General features: G+C 42.9%; 1 protein-coding gene across 2 annotated transcripts in view; it reads left to right on the top strand.

Annotated features, from left to right (window-relative positions):
- Positions 1-26652, top strand: part of LOC144791242 (synergin gamma-like) — a 123002-nt gene that overhangs the window by 48907 nt on the left and 47443 nt on the right. The window contains exons 3-4 of one of the 2 annotated variants that reach the window (XM_078665898.1): positions 10287-10383; positions 17261-17421. In XM_078665898.1, the coding sequence (XP_078522024.1) occupies positions 10287-10383; positions 17261-17421 (258 nt within the window). Of the gene's footprint in view, positions 1-10286; positions 10384-17257; positions 17422-26652 lie in introns of both variants that reach the window. The other variant, XM_078665897.1, reaches the window with a different exon arrangement.

Below are 26652 nucleotides of genomic sequence, written 5' to 3'. Positions count from 1 at the left end.
TGGGCCGGCATGGACGGAGAAGAAGCCAGCCCTGGAGAGCAGGGTCTCCCTCCCACAACCCCCCTTCCCCGATTTGCTGGAGTAAAACCAAAGCCAGGTCCGCCAGCCTTCAGGTTACCTCACATGACATACACTGAAACACAGCATCCCCTCTGCGATGCACAGACTCTGGCTGATGAGGCTACTGTGGCCTCCAAAGCGGGGTGAATTGTACCCGACCCTTATCTTGTACATGGGCTTTGTGGAACGAAACACAATTCTACTGTTACAATAGACTGCCCGCCGAGACGTGATGGACCCTCAGAGCCGGCGGCTGCCCTGCATAGGGCAAAACAACCCCGGGCACGTGAAGCAGGAGACCAGCACAGCACACGGTGGGGGGTTCACATGGCAGCGCTCAGACACCCGCAACTCTCCCACCCCGGAGCCCCGTGTGCCCGGCCCTTATGCCTCCCGTGTGGTAGAGATGTTAATACCACAGCTGTGCAGGTAGGGCATACTTGCCCTAGGGCTGCGCTTCAAATATGTCAGGAGTCTGTGCAGGCAGCGTCCCCTCGTACGCGAAATGACTTTGATTGTTGAAATTACTGTTGAATAGTGTGGTGACAGGGGTAGTAGTGCTTACCTCTCTGCACCGCTGCAGCGCCGGAATGTAACATCATTACGCCAAAGCTTCTTTTTCTTTGCGCCACTCTGCCTGGAGTTCCATGAAAGTTAATATTTCCCATCCTAAAATGGCCGCTAGAGGGTAGGCACTTAGCAGGCTAGATCGTCGGCTGTTGGGGAGCTGCGCAGTGGGCCTTGCGCGGGCTCGGGTCTGCGTGTCTACCTGGTGTGTGCGGCGGAGATGGCGGGTGCAGCGGAGGAGGCTGCTGCTGCATCGGCGGCTGAGCTGGGAGGCGAGCCGCTACCGCCTGTTGAAGAGGAGGTTGGGGCCAATGCTGGTGGTCAGTGGGGTGCTGGTGAACGTGGCTTTGCTCGGTTTGCTGGTGTTTGGCGCCTGGCGATTGTGGCGGCACTGGAGCGGCCGGCGGGATGGCCCAGGCGAGGGCACCGAGGAGGAGGCCCCCGCCCCACCTCGCATGAAACGCAGGGACTTTACTCTACAGCAGCTGCGGCAATACAGGGGTATGCCCTGCGGAGAGGACGACGTCGGAGGGGAAGGGTCTTCTGCCCCACCGGGAGAGCGCCGCATCCTACTGGCTGTTAACAGGAAGGTGTTCGACGTGACCAAGGGCCTCAAGTTCTACGGTCCTGGTGAGGAGGGAGAGGGCATGGGAGGATGCTAGTTGTTGGTGCATGTGCATAATGGGTTATTTAACGGCTTGGGACAGTCATCGGTAGGATTTTGTGTGCTGTAGAAGCCTGCTCTGGGTTATATGGCTGTGTGTGGGCGCAGCCACATGGTATGTTTCAGTAGCATGTGGGTTACCAATACATGGAAGGGCAAGGGAAGTGGAAAGGGGTGCCAAGGGAGTGTGCGTGAGTCTCACTACTAGACTGAGTAAACCCCTGAACAAGCACTCGCCATTTTTTTAAGCTAAGCCCCGTCCTTTTCAGACTGAGGGGGAGTGTTTTTTGTTGAGTGACGGATGACGTCACGGTGAGAGAGAACGCAAAAAATACGCCCCCGAATCTGGAAAAGACGGGGCTTAAAGGGAGTGACGCCCCTCTCCTCCAATGGCTGGCCAGCATTTACGAGGCCAACCAAAGGAGAAGAGGGGCGGGTTCAAGACCCCCATACTAAGAATCATTAAATCTCTGACCGAGACTGTGCAAGCGCAGCCTACGGTCCTCAACCTAAAAAATAATGAAACGCTGTCGGTGAGGTGGGATTACGATGGCACAGGGCATGCGTCCTCCTTTTTATGGTGCTGTTGAAGCAGTGCCTTAAACTCATCTTTGTGTTTCAAAACAAGGGAATTACCGCATGTATGCAGCATGAGGGTGTTCAGGGCTTCAAGCATGAGCAGAAGAGCAGGGAACATTAAGCAAGCAGGATGCTGTAACACAAGTGTAAACTCATGGCAAAGGAAAACAGCTGATAAGGTTCACATTAAACATTTTCCACTGTATGTATTAACCCGGCTTTGCAGTACCTCCAGGAATGGTGCACTTCCGCACCTGGGGAAAGCAATGTTGTTAAAAGAAAACAAGAAAAGAAAAGTAGCGCTTCACTGAAAAACTCTGTAAAGTGGTGCTAATATGTGTGGGACTCACTCCATCTGTGGGAAATACACGTACCTGCTGACGATGTACACGCATCCCAGTGAAAGGAAACAGCGCGCAGAGTCAGACGTTACCCATCCATTCATGAATGGTGGCTGCAGCTGCCTTGCTGTAGAGGACGGCAGCACCAGATACAAGGGGGAGTGGAAGGGGATGGAATTAATATTTCAGGCTTTGGAACTTTTTTTATATATATTAAGCATGATGGCAGAACAGCATTTCAAATACACAAACCTCACGCATAATATAATATAAAAACAGTCCAGAATACTCGACGGGCGGGAGGTGGTGGTGGCGGGGTGGCTGGGAATCTAAGGTAAAGTGTAGCTGGAATCATGACAGAAAGTGTCTTTGGAAGAGAAGTTTCTGCTTATACTTGGAGATGTATGAAATATAATGGGGTAACCCAGTATCCCCCAGAACCTTGGTGTCTAGAAAATATACTACCACTGGTTCTGGTGGGTGGACAATTTCTTTACATTACAAACAGTGAATGTACAGAAAATAAGATTAAAAAAATAAAAAGGAAACACATTTGATGAAGTCAATCAAAATTAGTGTATTGTAATCTATACTTTTAGTATTCTGGTTTTTGCACAAAAGGATATGGCTGTCAAGACAAAATTATTCATAATTGAAAAAGGCGAAAAGGTGACTTGTAAGTGGAACAGTGATCTATAAGTGACAAGGTGTTTTAAATGAAGATATGTACAGTGCTATACAAAACAGTATATAAAACGTTGAAATTGATGGACATCCGTCCCTAAACATATGAATCTCCCTTATCCATTCTATAAATGTATGTGAGATGGAGAACATAGGGTAAGGATTATTGAGATACGTCAAGGTTTCGACCCAGGGTGGTGCGAGACTGCAAAGTCACAGTGGGTCTTCTTCAGGACAGAAAGGACAGCCTATTGTCACTCTTCACTTCCAATCATGATCTAAGAGATACCTTAGATTCTAAATCTCTGCCCCGGACTGGATTTCTCCATAACTAGTCTTGTGTGAAATGTGTTTCATGGTTAAGGTACCACAGAGCAAGGTTTGGTGCATAACTAGATTAAGATATTTTGGTTTCTAGTCACAGTATCACAGTTTAATGGCAGCCTCCAAACAGAAATGTAGAATCTGAAGTACCGCTTAGATCATGCTTGGAAGTAAAGAGTGACAATAGGATGTCCTTTCTGTCCCACCAAGCATACGGATGTCTCCTGACCGCAACAACACCGCCAGGGAATGACAGTTCCCTAGTGGCAGGGCAATGGGGGTCCGACCGCCCTAATCGTAATAGGGTGGTCAGGAGACCTCCGTGCCCCCTTGAGTCTGGCGGGCCATGAACCTCCAGACTCTTAATTGAGCCCTAAGATTTCAATACTACTTCTCCAGTGCGTGAGAATATCTAGACTTTTCGTAGTATGCATTCACATCTGGAAATCAGTTTTCCCTGGCAATGTCACATCATTGTTTGCTGCTGATAGTAAATTATCTATCTCCAGTAGAGGAAACTTAATTGACAAAATGGTCACAGTGCATGCCCTACTCATCAGTCAATAACTAGTGCTCTGAAGAAAAGCAGACATCCCTTCTCATAGGCCTACTAGCACCTCTGTGCATCACTGCAACCCTTAAAATGAAAAGGACAAGTACTTTTCTACAGTACTGTAGGCTTTCTCATTCTGCCATACAGCAATGCAATCCGTCCCAAATTTAAAGTATGGACACTTCTCTACACCAGTGCACTGCTGGAATCTGACATACAATTAAACAAAGCAAACACAAGGAGATGATGGACGGAGGGCTGAAACATTTAAGACACTCACCCCCAGTCACAGATCTGTGCTAATTCCATCATCGGTCTTTAGCTCACTTCGCCACCCCAGTTCAGACCAAGCCATATGCAAACCAGTCTTGACCCTGTTCCTCATGGGAAAAGTCCAGCCCGAACTGCCATGCCAGGTCTTCCCTGGCAAGCATCCTGGGACTGGTTTTGAAGTAACACCCCTCATCAGCCAAGCTAGCTTAAATCCAGTGGCAAAGTGACCAAGGGACACATGTCTGTGCATGCCCTGCCAACTTAGGGTGAACAAAGCAAACAGAAGGAGATGATGAACGGAGCGCTGAAACTTTTCAGACACTCACCCCCAGTCACAGATCAGAGTTGAATCTATCATCTTTCTTTATCTCACTTCGCCACCCAAGTTCAGACCCATCCATGTGCAAATCAGTCTTGCCCCTAGTCCTCATGGGAACAGTCCAGCCCGAACTGCCAAGCCAGGTCTTCTAGCAAGACTATAATTCCCTTGCCATAACAAGTTTGTACATTAATAAACTGCCTTTAAAAATGAAACTGGTCTGGGCTTTTCCATGAACCACGCGACAGACACAAAAGAAGAAATTGTATGTAAGAGCAATCCAATAAGAAACAAGACTACTGCAATTGTCAACATGTGATTCATAGTAAGACAGTTGTAAAAGTTATCTACCTTAGATACCGGCGACAATGGAGTCATTTGGCATTGTGGTGGAGGCGGAGCAGCAAAAAAGTACCAGGAAAATGGAGTTCAATACAAAAACGGAAGTAGAAAACAGTAAGAAAGGTAAGTTCTCGCCTCATTTCCTTTGATTCTGCCAACTCAAAGTAAAAGGTATTCACGCCATAGTTGCCTCGATGGGAAGCCAAATCGTGATTAGCTCGATGGTCATCTTGGCTGGACTCCTGCCAACAGCCACTTCTGCCTATGGTGTCATCGACGCAGGTGAGAATTCCTGGCGGAGTCGGTGGGACTCTAGAAATCTTTTGTTCTTGGACGTGCCGACATCTAAATGGACCGTGGGGACAACCAAGTAGGCGGGCAGTGAGTCTGTCAAAAAATGGACAGTGGGACCATTAATGCCAAGGTCTAAATCAGGCACTTAGTCAGCCTTTCTTGGATTTCTTGCCTGCACATTCCATCTTTCTGCAGTGAACAAGCATTGTGAAACAGTTGCTTTTATTTTAGATCGCAGCCTACTAGACACTGCAGCTGTCTGGTTTGCTAAAGACATCGTGGGGACTTTCAGAAAGTTGACCTAGGAATGCATTCCTCCCGTTACTTGCTATTGGCTCTGTGGTTTGTAACTCATGTTTTCTTGCTTTCCATTTTCTGGGGTTATTTGTTGAATGTTGCAAGGTTCAGTTCGTCCATCCCATTGCCTAAACCAAGTTTACGGTATTCTTCCACAAATTCATTTTCTGTAAACAGACCTTTAAATCTTGTTCTTATCTCGTCACATTTGCTTCCCATTCAAAGACTGAGGTAAAATGTCAGGTGCTGTCTTCCAAGAGAGCTTGTTTACTTTTCTTTCTCAGACTTCAAAGTGAGAGGATTTGTGTAACAATCTTGCTGGATACTGGGATTAGGAAAGAGTTTTTTTTCTTACACACGACAACATTTAAATATTTCAGAATATATCAGAATTAGGAACACAAATGATGCACATTTTTTGTTATTTCTGAAGTGTGTTGGAAACAAATACTTTAATATCATCAACACACATCATTATACCGAAGTGATGCAATTTCCACACATTTTCGCCAGTGCACTGTATAGTTTTATTAGTAAAACTGTATGTCTGTGCAAATGTAATGGTCATTTCAATTGAAAATGTGTTGTCTGTAATGGCAGTGTGCTACCACACCATGCACACTCCACTCTACTGCACTCTATACCACTGCACTCTACTCTACTCTGCATAGCTGTACTCCACATCACTGCACTCCACTCTGTACTACTCCATTTTACACCACTCCATGCCACTGCACTTTGCACTACTCAACTCTATGCCACTGCACTCTACGCCACTTCATGCTATGCCTCTCTACTCTACCCTGTAGCACTGTACTTTATGCCAATGCACTCTTCACTACTCTACGCTTCACAACTCCACTGTACACCATTGTACTCTACGGCACTCTGCAACACGGCACTCTATGCCACCGCACTCTGTCAATACACTCTATACCAATGCACTTTACTCTGTAGCACTCAACTTTATGCCCCTGTACTCTATGCAAATACACTGTAAGCCACTCTAATCTACTCTATGCCACTGCACTCTATACCACTTTACTCAATGCCATTACACTCTATGCCACTCTACGCATCTGCACTGTACCTTGCACCACTCCGGTCAAAGCCCCTTCACTCTACTCTGAAACAATCTACTCTATGCAACTTTTCTCCACTCTGCGTGACTCCACTCTATGCCACTGCACTCTAAGCCACTCTACTCTTAACCACTGCACTGTGTCCCACTGCATTCTACACAACTGCACTGTGTCACTGCACTCTATGCCAGTGCACTATAATCTGCATCACTGTACTCTATGCCACTGCTCTCTACGCCACTCTACTCTGCACCACTGCTCTATACGCCACTCGACTCCACTGCACGCTGACACTCAACCCTGCAACACTGAACTCTATGCCATTCTACTCTGCACTACTACACTCTATGCCTCTGCAATCATCAGCACTGTCCTCTACTCTGCATCATTCTGTTCTAGTCTACTCTGCACCACTCTATGCCACTCTGTGCCACTTCACTCTGCACCACTCCACTCAGCTATGCACCTCTCTAATCTACGCCACTGCATTCTATAACACTGCATTGAACACCCCTGAATTCAATGCCACTGCACTCTATGCCACTATACTCTGCAACACTACGCCAATGCACTCTACACCAGTCTGCTCTACTTTACGTCATTTCAACGTACACCACTCTATGCGACTCCACACTATGCCACTCCAATACATGACACTCGCTCCCACTCCAGTCTACTTTTCGCAGTTCCACTCTATGACACTCCACACCTCTCTCACCTACACCACTAACTTTCAACCATGCTGAACAACAGCCATGCTGGTGTATAACATGGCTAAAATACATTGACATAGCCAATAGTTCTTGCATAGGCGAGACATATTTGGCTTTTGCCAATGCTTGTTTTTTTTGGCTGGCACAAGCCGCTTTTCATGAAACAGACTCTCCTGTCAGTGGAATGTGGTTGGCCTACAATACACAATATTAAGTTTAGTACACTCTCAACTCACTGCTAGGAAGCAAAACTGGTGAGGGCTTCTTGTTTCCACGGTTGAGGTTGCGGCTTAGTGAGGAGATGAACATCCAAACCAGCAGCGGGACACTTGATTGTGCCCTAACATCACTATTTACTTTTAATTAGTTATAGCACGTGAGTAGTGACATAATTTTCACATTATGGGTGCGTTCTAATGTCAGAGCGTGCGTTTAGCAAGAAAATAAAGTTCACCCATTTTTTATTTATAGGGGGATTGACCACTCCCAATTATTACATATGGAATAAATAACACCGGCCTTACATATAAGAATAATTGAGTCATTGATGAGTTCATTGACTGCACAAAGGAGAAAGACAGTGACTTTATAAGAGCAAGGAATGCTAGGATGACTTGCAACACGCTTTTATGATACAGGGGGTTCTGCAATCCCTGTATAAACGCTTGTCTCGAATTTCTTTATAATCAACAACTTCTAATGCACCAAGTCACAAATTATAAAGAAAAGAGGTCAGAACTCGACTATTAAAAGTTGTTACAGTTGAGTCGTCACAATGGCTGCTGCTTCAAGGTGGAAGGCAGATCCGGTCAGGAGCATAATGGAGCAGCTGTTTAAAGCAACACATGGAACTTACCTTTTCTTTCTTCTGTTTTATTTTAGCCACTTCGACGCTCATGACGAGCTCAGCTCGTCATGAGTTGCGCCGCTCGCACGCTGATGACGAGCTGAGCTCGTCATGTAACGCGGCTTTTTTCAAAACGCAGCACGCAGCGGGAAAACCGCTAGCGCGCATGCGGTTAAAAGCTTACGATGAGAAGCAGAGAGAATATGTTTATTTCTTCGGTCCTTAGCTAAAGAAAAGCTAGAATCACTCTGCATGTTTCTACATATTCCCAGCTACTGCAGCTTTTATAAAAAAAAAAACATAAAAATACACTGACTTATTGGGCTATTTCTAATATCTGTTTGCAACAAATATCTAACAGGGTTTTGATGTGATATATTTTCCACTTTATGTTTTATGTTTATTCTTCATGTTTTGTAAAAATGCTTGCTTTCATATGAAAGAGTTGAGATAGTTGTGCACAAGCTTTCAAGTGGCTTGTGGGAAAGGTGATGGTGTGACCATGTATTATAATGGACAAAGTACCCCTTGACGCACATGATAAGAATATTGCATGTCACTTCAGAGTTATATAACCTTATAAAGGAATTTGTCCTTCGGCCTCATTTCTCTATATGGTTATAGAACTCGGTAACTTGCTATATCCTTATAATGCAAAGCATGGGGGACTTTATTGCTAATATTATAAAGACAGAGTATTTTGTTCCTTAGAAAACACGGTTGCATCATCATATTTACTGCAACCAATGTAAGTCCTTGGTCTCTATTGACTGTTCTAATGAACTGTATGCAAATCTTATGCAGATTAGTTATTGCACAGACGTGTTTTAGTCCGATCAGTGTGGGTCTCTTTCAAAAGCCTCTCTAAGTTAGAATATGTCATAACATGCCAGAAGATTCCATCTTTACTTCTAAGGACCTGCAGCAGTGCAATAAATGCACACTGTATCATAAATGTCTAATCATAGCCTACCCTAATGACATATTTTTAGAGGAGAAAAGTTCAGAATAAAGGGAGTGGAAAAGCTACTTATCATTTTTTCGTTTAAGTGTCGGATGTAATTGTGTTTAATACTCTGCATTCTGTGTTTGCTCTGGCAGCAGACATTATGATGTCAAGACTCAACTGTAGTTATTGCCGTGGAGTGGTGATGCCGTTTGCAGGTGAGTAGCAGTGCCCAAACAAAACCGGAATAAGAAAATTAAATATACATGTATTTAAGAATTGTACGATGGTTAATTTTTCAGTAGTACAAAGGGAATATCTGGTATAGTTTCTCGTCTCAGAGCATTACTCTCTTGAAATTCTCATCCTAAAACCAGTGCTTAATTTGAGCCGGTGTTTACTGGTGCAGAGCACCAGCACTCAATTGTCAACATCGGCACTTAGACAAACAACCTCACCATGCGGCAGGACTGCCCTAATTTAGAGATCATCACAACAACATTTCTTTATTGATTCAATATATATGAAAATGACTAATACATGTGGCACAAGCCCTTCTTATAGCTATGGGGGGGCCTAGAATTGTCTTAACTGTCGCACTGCTAGGTGTGGTGTGGATGGTAGCTGTGTTGGTAGTGTTATAGGCAGCGCAATTTGAAGCATTGAATGGTGCAAGCTGCAGTGACGTCCTGACGATATCCCTGGCACTTAATATTTTACAAATTCTGATCATCAAGGAGAGGCTTTGGGTAACATGGTGGCTAAGCGCAATATTGCTAGAATGTGGGGAGCGAGAGAAATCCCTGGTTTGACATCATGGAAACAAGACATGGATTGGTGTATGTTTTGAGAAAAAATGGTGTATGTGTCTTGTGGGTGTCCGAAAAAGTGGTCCCAAGTATGGTCCAAATGGAATACCTATCACAGAGATACATGTGCTCCCCCTCTCGTCCCCCCCCATCTCCCTAATGACCCTGTAAATGTAAATCACAGTGACAACAATCAGTAATAACTGTAACTTAAACACACCATTTAAGCTTTATTTGTATAACCTCTGCTCAACCTTCCTTCCAGCTGACTGTGTATGTATAATGAATGTGAGGTTTTCAATAAAAAGTTATATATATATATATATATATATATTTTACAAATTAAGCACTGCATAAAACGCTATAGCCTCTGGGTTCCAGGAAAGAGAGGTGATGGGACCTTCCACTTAGAAAACGGTTAAAACATAACTTAGAAAAGAACTCCAAGAAAACTATACAACCAGCTCCACTTTCACAAATGCCACATACAAACAATATCCCTTGTCAATCAGCCCTTCCATGATGCCACACCGCGTTCTGTTCTCGGTTACTAGTGATTATTGGGCTTTTCTGAATTTGTCTTTCTTTACAGGTGATCAGAAAGGCCAACGACATCCTGTGCAGTATCAGCCAGCCCTCCGTGTGCTCCGAGGTCCTGCTCTCCTCCCAAGGCACTGCCTACATCCTAGGTATTGTATGTGCTGTGGACAAAACTGCTTTGCGCCACAATTTCACACTGACCTGATACATGTAGGAACCAGTGTGCTCCCTAATGTCCAGCCCATGGGTACTCACAAACTTTCTGTCGGGGGCCAAAATTACACTGTGGTTTGTGGCCGAGGGCTGCACCGGTAAGGGTGGGGTCACTGGGGGGAAGGGTCAGTGGGGGAGGGGCTAGAGTTAAAATAAAAACCCAACCCTTTTCAATACATTAGACAATGCTGTATTTCAAAAACAGATGTAACTACAAAGAGCACATTTTGATAATACATTTTTATTAGCAGGCAATAACAATCTTAAGAGGCATTGCATAGCTTCATACACACTTTGACCCCAATTCCATTACAGTCTCTCTCAGTCAGTCTCCCTCCACTCTCTCTCTCTCTCTCTCTCCATGGGTCTAGCAGAAACTATGATGCACTGAGGCATCGAGTGAGAGTGAGTGAATTAGTGTCTGAGAAAACCCCAGTGAAGCTGCAGATGGGTAATACCTACTGTAATGAGTGCTAACATTGACGATAAGCAAAACATGGATAGAATGCTGGACTTATTAATGGTCACCGGAATTGTTCGGGGTAGCATACCACTCAATTTCTTTTTTCTTAGTCGGCCACGACAGAAAGGGAAAATTCACAGGATAATTAATTCGATACCGCAGTCATAGATGAGTCTTTCGCTAGTGTGAAGATTGCAGGCGATGCATGCTTTGTTTTAGTTAATGGGGAATGTTATTCCAGAGGCCACACTGGCCCTGGCGAGAATCCTCAGAGTTCCCCATTTGTTCCACAGGGATGGGCTGAGAAGAAGAGAGACCATATGAAGAAGTATTTCGAAATTGTTCCTGGTGATATAAGAGGGTTGCTTGTAGGGTTAAAAGTATTTAAAATGCTTTGAGTGTTAATTTTTACATAAAAACTCCTAGGCAGTGGTGGGAAAATAGCACTGGCATAAATAGAATATCAAAAAGTAAAACAAAAAAATGAGAAATGCAAGTAAATAAATATTCTGAAACGAAACCAGCATGGTACATTTAGTTCACAGAGCCGGTTATAACAGAGATTGAGAACCTCCTGCAGGGCGCCACCCCCCCCTAAGGGCGTGGCGCCGTTAGTGGCAGCCAAAGGGCCGCCCAATTAGGGAAGCACTTCCGGGTCACTCGACCTGGAAGTGCCAATCAAGGGATGGACGGAAGTGCGTCGCAGTGACCCGGATAGAGTCAGAGGGCGCGAGGCTTAAAAGCCTGCGACCATTTTAGTGACCCCCTCTTTGTCCGCTGACCGCCCAGGAGTCGGACGTCGCAGAAGGAAGTCAACCACCCACCCACCCCAAAAATAAGGCTTCAGGCAGGGGCGGTAGCGGGGTCCTGGACAATAATATCACGGGAACTTCTTTGGGCAGTGCCCGTTTTACCTCAGAACAGGTTTTAAAGCATCATGGGCTCCGGGCTGGCGGGAGAGTTGGGGTTGACCTGCTGGTGGCCCTGGCTTCTCTAGCCCTACCCTGGAAGCCGCTGGTTGCCACAAGTGGTGGCAGATTATTTACCTGCGGCTCTGTTGACCAGAAGGGGGTTAACTTAAGGAGAGCAGGCTAACTTGGTTGTGGCCTGCTGGCGCAACCCGAGGGTCAACCAAAAGCCCATTGGAGAACGGGCGGTAAAAGAGTAAATATGTATATAAGTGTGAGTATCTTAATACTGTGATGTGAAAATAATTTTGAAGTGAAATAAAGAAATGGAGGTCAATGAAGTAATTGACCTGTTAACTTGTCTTAATAAATATGCACACTGCAGAAAATCAAACAAGGCTCAGCTGTTTAATTGGGGAAGGGGCCGTAATGGGTCTGGGGGAGTGTGCATTTTGTATGCCAACTATTTCTCTGGTTCTCTGGCGGCAGCGGTCCAAGGAGGGGTTAGTTGGGTGCAGTTCTTCACTTGGGTCTTCATACTACAGTTTATATCAAAAGTAAATCTATAAAATCATCCTCGAAATAACAATGGCCCTGAAAATGAATGTAAAAATACATAACTATAAAGTACATCATAGTTGGTTGCAAATAAAAATTAAGAACCGGTTGATAAAGTATTAAGCATTTGTTGAAAACAGAACAGTTGGAGGAAAATGCAGTCGCATGGACTATGGAAAAGGTGCCATGTAGGTCTTTACCTGTCCATTAATACAGAATTCAAGATATTCCACATGTGGTAGTGTTGCATAGTGACTGGATGGTTCCTCTAATGGAGTTTTGGCCTAGGGTGTACCTGTGCGTGGCTCTGGGTGCTTCACCCTCTCTACCTAAAGTATGACAAACAGCCTGGAAAGATATGTTCTGAATTTGAGACGTGCATTTGCAAGGAACAATTTTCTTGGTATGATAAATACAGCGCTTCAAAAAAACACACAAAAAACAAAGCAGCAATTGACCCACCAGCTTGGTTTACCAGCCCTGCCATTGAATCACACTATTTATGAGGTAAACGTGCACATGTGATCAGAAACAATGCTCGTACTGAACTAGCAGTACAGACATTGGATGAAGTGAATTTTCTCAGCGGCCCATTCTGTATTTGTCCTGGGCAGAAGCCAAATTTGAATAACATTTGAACAGACCACCGGGCGAAGAAACTGTCTTAAAGCTCTTCTACGCATATGCACAAACTGATTCCTAACACCACTATCAGTAGGTGCTGGTTGATACAGGATCTCCTGGGCACCACTTGCAAAAATCCTAACTTGTTTAGAACCTGTTACACTCTCATGTTCATTTACAAGCCCTCATGCACCCTTTCAATCGCAATTAGAACATTGGAATGTTCACTGCTCCGTTGAATACAATGGAGTAGCTCCGGGCTTATAATGGGTGGTATAAGCCCGGAGTGCCAACATTCCAATGTTTGTCTTCATGTTTCTCCCTTTTTAATCTGAAAGATTCTACCCTTAGTGGGTAGAATATTCTAATAGCCTTATAGCCCTTCTGCCTTAGGGCTATACTGGTTGGTAAAGGCCCTCTCCCTAGCCTGCAGTTCAGGTCTATAACTTGGGTACAGGGCCTTTAACTACTGGTATAGCCCTCTGCAGCAGGTTATAAGGCTATATTGTCTTTCGAAAATATATTAATGAGGCAGAGGAAAGTGAAAGGCAGAGACAGTGCACAAGGAAACACACAGACTTCACCCTTCCCTCCTCCTGTAGCTCAATTTCATTAGGGCTTCAGAAGGAGGGTGGGGTGAATGCTGCTCAGCTCCTGAATTTCCCTGGCTTGGCTGAACTACAAAAGCAGTTTACCCAAGCCGGGGAGAACCAGGGCCTGACTTCAGCCCTCTTTCACAGCTCTTGCTGTGAACAAAGGCTTTGGAGCGGAGGGTGATTTCAACACCCTCTGGCTCTGAGAGGCCTTTGTTTTTCTAATTAGAACATTCTGCCCTCACACAAAAGGTCTTCAAGGGGGTTTGGTGGAGGCAAAATAGTTATCAAGGGCTGACGAAACAGAAAGTTTGTGGTCAGACAATGGGGAGCTTCAAGTGAGATGTTGTCTGAGCCTCTCAGGAAGGAGACCCAGGGTAATCAGGACCGGAAAGAGGCGGCTGCTGTTTTTTTCCAGTTGGCTGGTACTGTTCTGCAGGCAGCAGTTAAGAGGATGTCAATCAAGAAACTATCGTTGCGGGATTTGATTTTTGGGTCAAGGAATCCTTGGATGAGGGCTAGGTATTTTTTTTCAAGCTTGACTCTGCAAATGGTGTGTATCAAACTGAAAACAGAGTCTCACAATGAAGAAATCTCTCTGCAGTAGAAGAGGAGGTGGGGTAGGTCACCAGTCACATTATTACAATTCCAGAATGATGGGTTGTCTCTGAGGTATAGTTTGTTGAGACGGCTCAGAGTCCAAAAGTTTCTGTGCAGTAGCCAAATTTTACTTGGGAAAGGGAGAGAGACATTTTGTGGGAGACTACTGAATTCCATATTAGATGCCAGGACTCCTGGGAGAGAGTCCTGGCATGAGAGCTCGCCCTTAGGTTGCTAAGTTTCTGTTTTAAAAGGTGATAGAACTTGGAGGCTTGGTGACCAGATTTATTAAAGGTCAGGGTGGCTTTGAGAAGGGAGAAGTCACCGGAGGGGAGGTTAAGTTTGGCTAGGCTTACTTTAAGTTTGAGGAAGTCATATAAGTCTAAGTCCTGTAGGTTGAAGTCAGTTCTTATTTCTCTAAAAGATAGTGAGGACTGTTTAGATCTGAGATTTTTAAAAAAATGAATGCCCTTAGAGACCCAAAGTGGCCAGAAGACCGGCATGCCTTGGATTCTGATTTTAGGGTTATTCCAGAGGGAGACTAAGTTAGAATTAGTGATCAGAACGTCAACTCTCTAGTCAATTTATTTTCAGGAGGGCACTTTTGGTGGTGTTAAAGATGTATTTTCCAGAGGCAGGGGATTTTGGGGAGCTGGGTTGGAGGGAAATAGGGTAGAGCTCACCCAGACGCTCCCTCCATTGATAACCAAGAGGGGGTGTAGTCCGGCAGATGGGAGAACCAGAGGAAGCTCTGTCTTGCGAGGAAAGCAGTTTGATAGTTTCTGAAGTAAGCCAGTTTCACACACCCTAGCTGATTAGGAGTTTTTTTATAGAGAATCTAGGGCGTTTGTTTTGCCAGATAAATTTGTTTAATAATCTATCGATTTTTGGGGAGAAAATCATCCAATAGGGCAAGCAGAAACATATTCGTGAGATAGTTGATTATAGGGGTGACCATCATTTTGACAGTCTCAATACGGCCCCACCATGTGAGAATTTCGGCATTCCAGCTCTCCAGGAGAGACTCTATTTTTTTCATTGTTAGGGTCTTGTTATGGTGTAGGGAATCTATTACGTCTGAGTTGAACTCCAGACCCAAGTATATAATACATTTTGGTTGCCAGGCTAGGAGTGTATTTAGAGCCAGGACTTCAGATTTTTCTTTATTTTGTTTATAGTTTGAAACTCTGGCATACTCCTCTATGGTCTGTAGTTGGGCAGGAATCGAGTGTGATGCCTCTTCGGTCATAATTAAAATATCATTGTGTGAGCATCTCACCCTATTCCTTGATGCTCACCGCTGCATGTTTGTCACTGATCTGAATAAGTGAACTGCTTGCCCCCCATTCTGGTTAGCACTGATCACCCGATCTCTGTCTCTGTCCTGTCTAACTGTCTGACGATGAGAATACTTATTGCAGGATATCTGACACCATATAACCTGTACTCTGGTTGAGTTGCTTCACTCTATATATACCATTCCTCACTCACTTGCCTACTGGTTTCTATCTTTACATTCCATTCTACCACTTCCCCTCATTATTCGTATTTTCTTTTGGGTGCTGTATGTTACGCTGACTAGACTTGATGCGATTCACTTTAGTTTGGATATGTGTTCAGGATTATTCTTCATCATCCTTCTTCCCCGTTTTATTCTGTATCAACCTTAGGCCTTTCAATATGCGCCTTTTTGTATTCCGTTGTTGTTTATCCCTCTTTCATACACTTGTTCTTTTATTTAAACCTGTCAAGAAAATCTATTGGAAAAAAAACATTCTGCCGTCATGGGGCGGAATGTTCTCATAGCTTTATAGCCTGTCATTAAAGGTCCACTCCCTTGTTAATGCTGGAGCGGGCCTTTAATGGCCAGTATAGCCCACTACGGCGGGCTATAAAGCTGTATTATTCCATGTTCGATATTGGAGTTTCTTATGTTAAACTGCTGCATTCTGGCATCTGTATGCGGATGTATGACATTACAACGCATGCTTTTACATCGCATGCCTTTACAACGTAAGTATTACAACGCAGTCCATTACAACGCATAGTGCTTTGGGGTGCTGGATAGTGAATAGTTCAATTTACGATTCCAACTCCAGTCCCCGTGGACACTAGGCAAGGTTATTGGATAGTAAATTAACCTATTCCCTATCCTATAGCGCCCCCCAGAGCAATGCGTTGTAATAGTTCACGTTGTAACGGTTGCGTTGTAAAGACTCTGCGATGTAAAAGTTGCGTTGTAAAGGTTGTTTAACCTGTATGCATTACTAGAGACAGATAGCTGGAGAGGAGATTTCAGTTAGTCACAGCTACTCCATATTTAAGCCAGGCTCTTTCTGAGTGGGTATGATGTGGAAGGGCCTATTTTGGCATACTTTTGACCTGCACTTTTTCTAGCTTCTACATGTAGCGCTCCACTCTCTAATGTAGTCGAACCACTACATGAAAATCTGAAGCTTCTCTGATTGTTAATTGTTCCTGCTGTTTTTGTAGTGTCCTATTCTGTTACAGTTGCTAATTAATTTTTTTGTGTCCTGCTTTAATCAGCAATAACTAAATTGTGATTTCCCGTTGTTTCACTCTATTAACCTGCCACTACCTTCAGACACTGTGTCCTGCTTCCCCTTGCTTGGGCTTTTGCAGGCAAGGACAGGGTATCCCGGCAGGATGGGAGACAGTTTCCAAGTAGGAGCAACACACACATATGCATGTAATCCAAACCACATAACTGACTGAGAAAATAAGAAATCATTATAATCATCCAGGAACTATGGAAACTTGTAGGTCTTAAATTCTTATGCCCTCATTACAAGCTGCCCCAGAAATTAGCTTGTTTTTCCTCACACCCGCACTTACTGATAACAAAGATAAAGGTACATTAAGGGATGGATAAAATCCAGCACATTATCAATTAGTTCCTAAGAGTCCACCAAGAAATGAGGAATTGTTAGTCAATCAGTTGGGGGGGAATTGCTGGTTTATTTAATCTCACTGTGAACTGCATGCATTATTTTCTCCTTTTTTTAGTGCTTCACTGAAATCCAGTTCTCTTTTTTCATACAAGCAGGAGTTGCAGAGGTTTACAGAGTCTCAAAGAGAGTTGAAGGGGGGATGAAAACTCTACATATTGCAAATGAAACACTGCAGCTCTGTCTTCGAGACATCAACTTGGCTTGGAACAACCTGCAAGCCTTTCTCTCGCTGTGTCCATCAGTGCTTCACATGCTGGTAAATAATTTTTTTTTTAAGATTCCAGAGAGGGCAATAAAACTCTAAAAACATGCTTTTAATAACGTTTGAAAACACATTATCTTGATGATTCATTTACTTCTACTCATTTTTTTTATCACAGATTAAAGTGTTGACAGTAGCAACACGTTATGGATTTGTCCTGCATTACTGAAAAATGGCTGGTTGAGCACTTTAGTTTTTATTGGTTTTTCCATTTTGGCACTTGTATTCTACAAATATGATTCCCACTCTCCCAAGGCATGCATTACATGCCAAGGTTACATAGGATATTAATCTCTCATGCAAAATACTTACACAGGGTAGGTTGCCAAGAATGTGCCAAGGTTTAAAGAGTGTAAATCCACTCCAGCTGAGTTCAGATAGCCAGAGCTGTGCTTACAGAGCTAGAATTGAGGCCCCATCTTCCTAGCATCTTCAAGGGGGTTGAGAGTTGGGCATGGTCTAAGGGGTCCTTGTTGCATGGGAAGATGAACGAACATGGAGTAGGTGGGCTTATTAAAGTAAGTGGCAATCAATTGTCTAGTAGAGCAAACTGTTTGACGGGGTTTCTCATTTTATGTGAGGGAGAAACCTAAGGTGTCAGACTGTTTGTGAAGGAAGGCTGTATTTAAAGGGGCACAATGAAGGGAGAGACTTCTAGAGCCCCCACGCGTTATTGGCTGTTAGCATAACCTCTCTGCCTTTGTGTTCCGAGAGGGAATAGCTGAAGTCCTCAGGTTAGTGGATCACAGTGTTGTGTTCAGGATGAGAGGCAGCGAGCTATCTCAATGGGGCCAGTCCCTGAATTAACGAATGGGGTGGCCTTGAGCTCTGGCATTCCACCACATAAGATAGGGTCACGGCTTCTCACGCTTTTCCAAGCTATATAACCCCTAGGCAATGGGTACACTGTACGATTTTACAAACCTTACTCAAAGAATTGGGTAAATCCAGCCTACGTTATTCAGCTATTTCCAAGATTATGTTACAAAAGGGGAGTAGCTGTTGATATCTGCTTTTCTTCAAGCTCCTTTTTGATGTCTGCAGGCCAGAAACCTCCTACGAGGGACCAGGTGGCAACTCCCATAACTTTACTTATGACATAGAGAAAAATTCTTGTCCTGCCCACAACAGTTGATTTAGGAGCCACACAGTTGAAAAGATGCTGAAACCTTAGGCCCTGGGCACAAGGCGCAGCAGCAGTGCACTATGGTTGCTGATGCTCAGTGAGTCTTGAGAAGGCTTGATGTGAGATCTGAGAAAGAGACTGCAGGACCACACAACAGTAGTATACAGCAGATGAGAGGAATCCATGCACGAAACACCAGATACCACTCCTGTTGAGCAGGAGTAGGTGAGAATACAGGGCCTCATTTATGATGCCTTGCGTGAGTTTTGCGCTTCCGATGCGTCACTTTTTGTGACGCATCGGCGGCGTAAAACATGCCTCCTGATGCGCACTATTTACAAAGTGACGCATCTAAGCAGATGCGTCACTTTGTAAACCCCTGCGCTACATTATACCTGCGTCAGGTATAATGTATGCAGAGGGGGCGTTCATTCGCAAAAAGCCTCGTAATAGTGACGCAGTGAAATCTATGAGATTTCACTGCGTCACTTTTAGGACGCTGTTGCGTCAAAATCTTGCGCCTGTCTCACAGCAGGCGTAAGACCTACGCAAGCCCTTTCACATGGGGCTTTCCCCATGTGAAAGGAAGCATTGCTGGAGTTGCGTCACTTTTGTGACACACTCCAGCAATGCGTCACTTTTGCGGCTACAGATACGTCAGAAATACTGACGTATCTGTAACTCCTTGCGACATGATGCGTCATATTATAAATATGACGCATCAATCATGTCGCAGGGAGAGCGCAGTGAAAAGTGACGCATCGCTGTTTTCACGCAGCGATGCGTCACTTTTCATAAATGAGGCCCACAGTCTATCTGAGGAATGTGGCTGTAAGGATTTTACCATCTGGCCACTAGGTGGTGCTCATGAAGGCCCTCTGAATCCTCAATAGGATTTAATACACTTCTACATCTTGCATTCCCGGATCCTCTTCATATTTGAATCAAGGCTTCTGCACCAGTTTTCTGATACGTCATGGTCCATGTAGTACTTTTTGTCTCCAACTCCCACCCCTATCACCTCCTGTTGGTGGTGCTTTATTCTCTCTCTTGATTCCTTTTTGTTTCCAAATCCTACCCCTATCACCTCCTGTTGGTGGTGCTCTATTCTCTCGCTTAATTCCTGGATCCCACAGGCTTACTGACCACTTTATACATACTTCTGGACCTTTCTCTCGCTTAGCTATGACCCATCCTCCGTTCCTGCATTTTCCGTGACCAATATTGTGTCTGCTGGTTTTCCAGGTCTTCTCCTTTCCAGTTCTCAGTTCTGCCATCCCTTCAGTTGTGGTTACCCAATTCCTTGCACCTGTGCTCTTCACCTGAGCCTTCTGCTATTTCTGCCTGATGAGCCTAGAGTGCAGAGACTCACAACTGACCTTACTGCTGAGTTTCCTTCAATTCTGCTGATCATGCTACTATACTCCAGGCATGCTTTTTGAGTTTTGTTTTAATTTTTGTTTGATTCCATCTTCCTATTCTAATAATTTACTGTGTCTGTTGCCTTTCTATGTTTTTTATCCTGTCCCTTTGTTTCTGTGTTTGCTTTATTTCTAATTCTGACTACACACATCCAGACCCTTTTGTATATGTAGATTTCTGGTCTCGTGTTGCTGACTGCATATTCCTGTTTGTTTCTAGTCAGTGTAAGGTTTTATTTGAGGCTAGAATTCAGAGATTCAATTATGACTAGAACGTTCAGTTTTGTGTATTCCAGTCTATTCTTGACCGTTATTCCACTCCACATTTTCCCTGAGCCCAGTTCTTATTCCTGTGTACCTTCCACTGTTCTCCTTTGTGTTTATATGACTAACCTGATTTGCATTGCTTTCAAGTGTGCCAGTTAGACACCAAGGCTTGTGCCTTTGGCCAAGAGAACCGTCAGCTCTCCTTTTCCATAGTAGCTGTTGGGTGTCTCCCTGAACTCTAAGATTAATCTGCCCCTTGCCTTCTTGTAAGATCCTTTTCACCTTACAGAGAGATCACCTCCGGGGAGCCGACAAACTATAATTTATGATAGTTTGTGTTTTGTTTCCCTGCTTTTATCTTCCTGTTGTTTGCACTTGTGTACTCTGTCCTGCCTCGCTCCTAGCCTTCAAGTACTCTCTTGTTTATATCTAACCTTTTCTCTAGAAAGCATGTGATCCTGCATAGAGCTAGGACCCCCATTACCTTGTCTTGTCCTGAACTCTTGTGTCCTTGACAGATTGTCCCAAACTTTGCCAGATCCCTGACAGTATCTGTTATGGTAGGAGATCAATAAGGACATGGTGCTTGAGAGGGAGTCTACCTGGGTACTGGATGCTGATGCAGGCTCACACTGTGAAGGAGTGTTGCAATGAGGCAATTTACATCAAGATAGCTTTTTGATAGAAGATGTGCATGGGTCCAGAGAAATAGTCTCCATGGCCACTCTCTTTCAAAGAGTACATCTCTGCTGTTGTTTCAAAAGAGACTGTTTCAGCTGTCTGTTGCCAGAGCTCTTGCCATCAGTACATAAAAAAGAAGTATAGAGAAATATGTAGAGCGGGTGTTGGGTGAGACCTCTTCATCCATTGGCGTTCATGTAGTTTGTCATTGCTTGGATGGGTTGCTTTCAAGGCCATGCTCTTTTGATGATGGTTACATCATGTAGCCATTTTAATAAACTGCAGCTACAACATGCTGTGTAGCTTTACCCAGTCTGTGTTCTTTGATGTATGTTCTTTGTTGGCAAATGGACCATTTAAATGCTGACTTGTGGCTTTAGTGCTTGCTGTTTGAATGCCTCAGCCTGTCATGAAATGAAGTCATAGTACTGCTCACTGATCGTATATACACGTTCGTTTGTTTTAGTATGCAGTCATGATAACGTGTAGGGACACAGGCTTTCCTTCAAAGCAACAAACACATTGGGCCTTTATCAAAGGCGTCAACTGTGTAATATTGTATTGCAGTGTATGTCTCAAGTTCAACACATAAAACCAAGGCAAACTCCATCTTCTGTCTCAACTTCAAAACACTTTTCTTTGAGGGTGTAGCATGAATCTACTAGTGCAATCGATTCAGCATAGACACACCTTTTAATTCCTTGTTGTTATTATTCAGACTAATAAGATTAATATTAAAAAACACACCTGCATGCATATTGACAACTGATCCATAAGTGAAAAATGTGCTTTATAAAAAAGTATGTTTTTGTGCTCTTTGTTAACAGTGCTATGATTTTTAAGCAAGAAGTCTAGAAACTGATTTATTGGTGCAGACAAAAACTATGTCCTATCATATTTAAACTGCCTTACCTAAAGAACCATAGCTATGAACTGTTTGTCTACTGTTTTTACTCATCAAACCTACCATACCTGCCTACTGTAACTACGATACTTACCCTACTTCCTTAATCTAAAATACTTACCATAGGAAATTTACCATATCCTCCGTAGCTATCATCTTTCTTGACTAACCTACCTATCAAACATACATACCATACCATAACTACTTACAAACCTACAATACTTAATCTACCAGAACTTACCTACATACACACCTGGCCTAACATATCATCCCTACTTAGCCTACATATCATACCTAACCCTCCATAGCGAATCTACCTCCTCCTCTGTGTGTGTACCATGCACCTGCTCAGAGGTCGTGACATTTTGAAAAGGAGCAATCTTAGGCCTATGAAAGTTCGTACAATGACTGGGAGGGGGGGGGGGGGCTACAACCTGCTATCGAAAGCACTTGTGCCTACCTCAAGGGATCTGTGCTAACAGCCTAAGATGCTACACTGGGGAAGTGAAGACTGCAGCCTTTGAAGTGCATGGAAATGCAGATGCCATGGCTTTTTTAATACTATCAATAACCTACTGACTTTGCCAATGCTTGTTGTTACTGATATGGGCCAGTGCAAATGTTTTTTTCCTAAGGTGGCTACCTTAATAATCCCCCTGTAGCCAAATTATCAATACTCAAAAAACATCAGGAGGTATTTAAGAATATTTATTAAGTTGCAGATTGACTTTAATGGTAAATAGGTAGGTGGAATCAGGACACAATTTAATGCTTATCAATCCATTCAGTCAATTCCAAAAGAACTAATATTCTGTAATTAAACTTGATCAATAGAGCACTTGCAAAACATATGTTGTGGCTCTCTTCTGCTACTTCTTAAAGAGAAAAAAATGACCTAAAATGTTTTCACACTCACTTGATTAACACTATGAAAATAAAAACACAGTGACAAACATTTAGCTACAATAGAGTTCCATTGTTCATAAGACTTACTTCTACCTTTTACAAAAGAAATTATCAACATAAGATAAAAGCATTTTTGAGCACTTAGTTCACAATGCCTCCATTAACAAAGCTGAAATGTAATTAATTGAATTTCAAATTGGGTTACTCAAAAACTAAAACTAAAAGTTCCCATAACCACCAACATGGTATTGTTCGCTATCGAGAACTAGGATACAGATCATTTTTAAACAGTGGTGAATCCCAAACATCAACTTCAAAAGGCCAGTTCTTAACCTTATTTTTTATTCAATTAGTACTTAATAGTTTTATAGCCTGTGTATAATGCAGTTTTTTTAATCTATTCGTCTTTTAGACAAACAGTTCGTTAGAAATCCTTGTGCTTTGGAAATTAAATCTGGTCAGCACTTTAACGTTCAGTATAAACTAAACATATTCATAGTGTATAAAGCATTCGATATGGCTTCATTAAATGACCTTTTCACTACATTATTTATATGGAAGATTAAGGCTCTCACTTTATGCCATTTTGTAGAAAGCATTACTTTTGTCACCACACATCCTGCACCATAATGTTCAATGCACTATGCTATCCAATAGCAAATATTATTAAAAAAACAATTATTAAAATGTTTAACCTCCCCTCATTTAACGAGGTTTCAAATGATACAATTTATAAAGGAAAATGCAGTTGAGAACAGTGATGTAGTCAGAAAATTGCTTACAAAATATCTATCCAATAAACTTCATGAAAATACTGAACATTTCAGTTATTAATAAATTTAGAACGTATTCCTTCTTTTCTAATGTATCATAGAACATACCTGAAAAAATACAAAAAGGTCACATTAACTATCAATAGTATTAACGAAGATGAACTTATAAAAGCTTTTAAGCATCTAGTCACACACTGAGGGTATGGTAGCCCTCAGAATTATTTATATTGGTTTAATAGGAATTGGACCAAACCTTCACATGAATTAGTGAACCTCTTTATAACAGGTGCTGTTTAAAAACATAAAAACACCTATGTGTCACAGCATTCTCACCGTAGCTCTATGCTAGTTCAGACTCTATATCAAAGGAATTCTAGATTGCTCACAAATACCATTTTAAAATAGAGCTCTTGAAAGAAATTGGAATATGTTTTGGGTGGGTGACTACCCACCTCAAGGAACAATCACAACTCTAGTAAGGGTGGACCCCCAATAAATTAACTTGTGCGTAACCCCCTGGTGCCTACTGTACAGAACAGACAGGATTAATTTAGTGCTATGTGTAAAGTATGTATTTATTTATAAAGTTTTATTTAGCTCGAACATGACCCTTGCTGGAATCAGAGCACTTTACAATGATCAAGGTGTACTAAAACAGTAATAAAGTCAAAATGCAATATAACAAAGATCACAAACTGAATTGGAAAGATAGGGTAGAATATAATAAACAAAAATACACCAAAATGACAAAAATCTAATAAGGGGATCCAGAGATATGATTTTGTATACTTTTAAATAGGAATAGTGCCAAGAAGCACAAAGGGCCAATGATAGCCAATTGTCATGGTAGGCAGGGGCCTCGGCTCAATTTGAAGCTGACCACGATGGAGCGCGAGTCGGATACACTAAGCAGGTTCATCCTGGTCAAAGATTTTACCTTCTGACTTTAGTCCTTTAAGTCCTCAATCCACAGGAGTACAGTTTTAAAGCCCCCCCATGACCTTAGGAGCGACACTTGGACTCACTGGGTGTGAGGCAGGGTCCGGCCCTAGTCCAATTGTCATTCATCAGCCTCAGCAGTTGCAGGAAGGTCCTCTTGTAGCTTGCTGGACCATGTGGCGTGAACAGGAGGTCCACCTTATAACACTAGCAGTCCACTTCTCTGTCCTGGGTATGAGAGGGAGCATACCCAGTCCTTTCTGGGCTTCTCTCCGGTCACAGACAGCAATTACAGTCCTCTTCTGTTCTTCCTCAGGCCCAGGAGTATTCTGAAGAAATATTCTGAAGTGGGTGCTTGGAGGCCATATTTGTGCCTGACACAAGCAAGCAGAAAAGGAGTGACTCCTGAGCACATCCTAGTCAATGGGGTAACGTTCTAAGGGCCTATCCTAAACACTTTTGGCATTTTAAAGATGGCAAAAGTCTTTGGACATGATAACCTTGAGGTCTGAGGGTTAGAGTGTGTGTGGGGAATAAACAATAGTAAGCCTAGTATTCTCCCACATCGCCCACTAAAATCCAATTTTGTGCAATCACTGTACCCACAATAAATCCACAGATAGATGTCTGGTAGAACAAAAGTAGGGGTTTCCAGCAACCAGACAGTGGATACATATGAAGTGTTTTGGCATCCTTTTTTCCTTCCTTTCAAGTGTTTCACCATGTTATGTTCAAAAACCCCTCAGAACTGTCATGCAGGATTTGACATTCAAGCAGAATTTGATACTGTAAAGCCAAACAGGATGCTCACAGCCCTCTTCTTGCTTCTGGGAAACATTTCACACCCTTTTCACAAATATTCAAATGGTATTTACTGGTTGGAAGAAGTAGGAGACCAAATGCAAATTTAGCCTCCAGGAACCTCATGAAGGCAATATGTAACTTTCTAAAAGTTACTTTGGCTTAATATTTATTACAAATCCGACTTCACCATTAACTTTTATTTTTAATTTTTTTTAAAAAGTTGTTTTAATTATTTGTCTAGCTAGTCACATTTCCAAGATACGGTATTAGGATTTTTAATCTGTATTCTAGTTTTCTACACACAGTGGAAAATAGATTTTGCATGCTAGTCACGGTAAGGACTTGTTAACATTGCATTTCTACATGTCTCATTTTTAAATACCATGCACCTTGATTTGTGGGCAACAAGGCTTACATAGGGGTGATGTAATACTATTTAAAAGGGAGGTTTTGGACAGTCAAATGGGTTTATTTTGACAGGTCGAACTGCAGTTTTTAATCTGCCACCGTTGGGCAACAGTGATAGACCAGAAGCCATGTTTACACTGTCGCTGTAGTGGATGCACAATAAGGGCTACAGTCTTCTAGAGCCACTTAACTTACAGGCCCTGGGAACATTTTGTACCATATACTAGGGACGTATATGTAAAATAAATATAACAATTAGGAATATGCCAATTTGACCATGTTTAAAAGGGGAGCATAGTCGCTTTACAATGGATTATCAAGGGTAAAGTGCACATAGTTTTGAAGCCAGCAAAAATATAGGATCCAGCAAGAGGTGATAAATCCAGGGTACCATGCAGAAAATCAAGATTTCCTGCAGTGCTTAATCCTGATGAGCTCTGTTTCAATCTAACAGTGGCATAATTTTGAATATCAATATACTCTAAATTGCTGAGTCTACTAGACTTATTTAGATATGGTGACTCAACCACAGAGTTGCTGTTATACTAGGGCATTATTAGGTCAGGCATTAGCCAGCAGCTTTAGATTTTACTAAAATTGTATCCATAATATTCTTAAATTTAGGACCTTTCCGATCGTCCTCTTCATCCATTGTATTGCTCTCCTGTCAATCTTATTTTTGTTCCACCTACTACAGCATATAGAACGGTGCAGTCACACAGCCCACTTCAGCCACTGGCTAATGTCACCGTGAGTGAAAGCTTTCTGCTCTTTCATAAGGAGAACATCGGCACACAAAGAAGTTCCCTTTTATACTAGGGTCTACCATGGCAATGTGCTATTTGCAACCCAAAATTTGTTTGGGTTTTAGCTGATATTGTTTTTGTATTGGCTAGGACCTTGCAGCTCCCTCAGCAATAACGTTTTACAAAAACCGTGGGACCATGGGGAAAACCAAAAAGCTGGCAGCCAATGCCTGACTTATTAGTATTTGCA

The sequence above is a fragment of the Lissotriton helveticus genome, chromosome 11, assembly GCF_964261635.1.
Source record: "Lissotriton helveticus chromosome 11, aLisHel1.1, whole genome shotgun sequence".
Classification (NCBI taxonomy): domain Eukaryota; kingdom Metazoa; phylum Chordata; class Amphibia; order Caudata; family Salamandridae; genus Lissotriton; species Lissotriton helveticus.
Note: the sequence above shows the minus strand (reverse complement) of the source record. Positions and strands in the feature narration are given on the sequence as shown.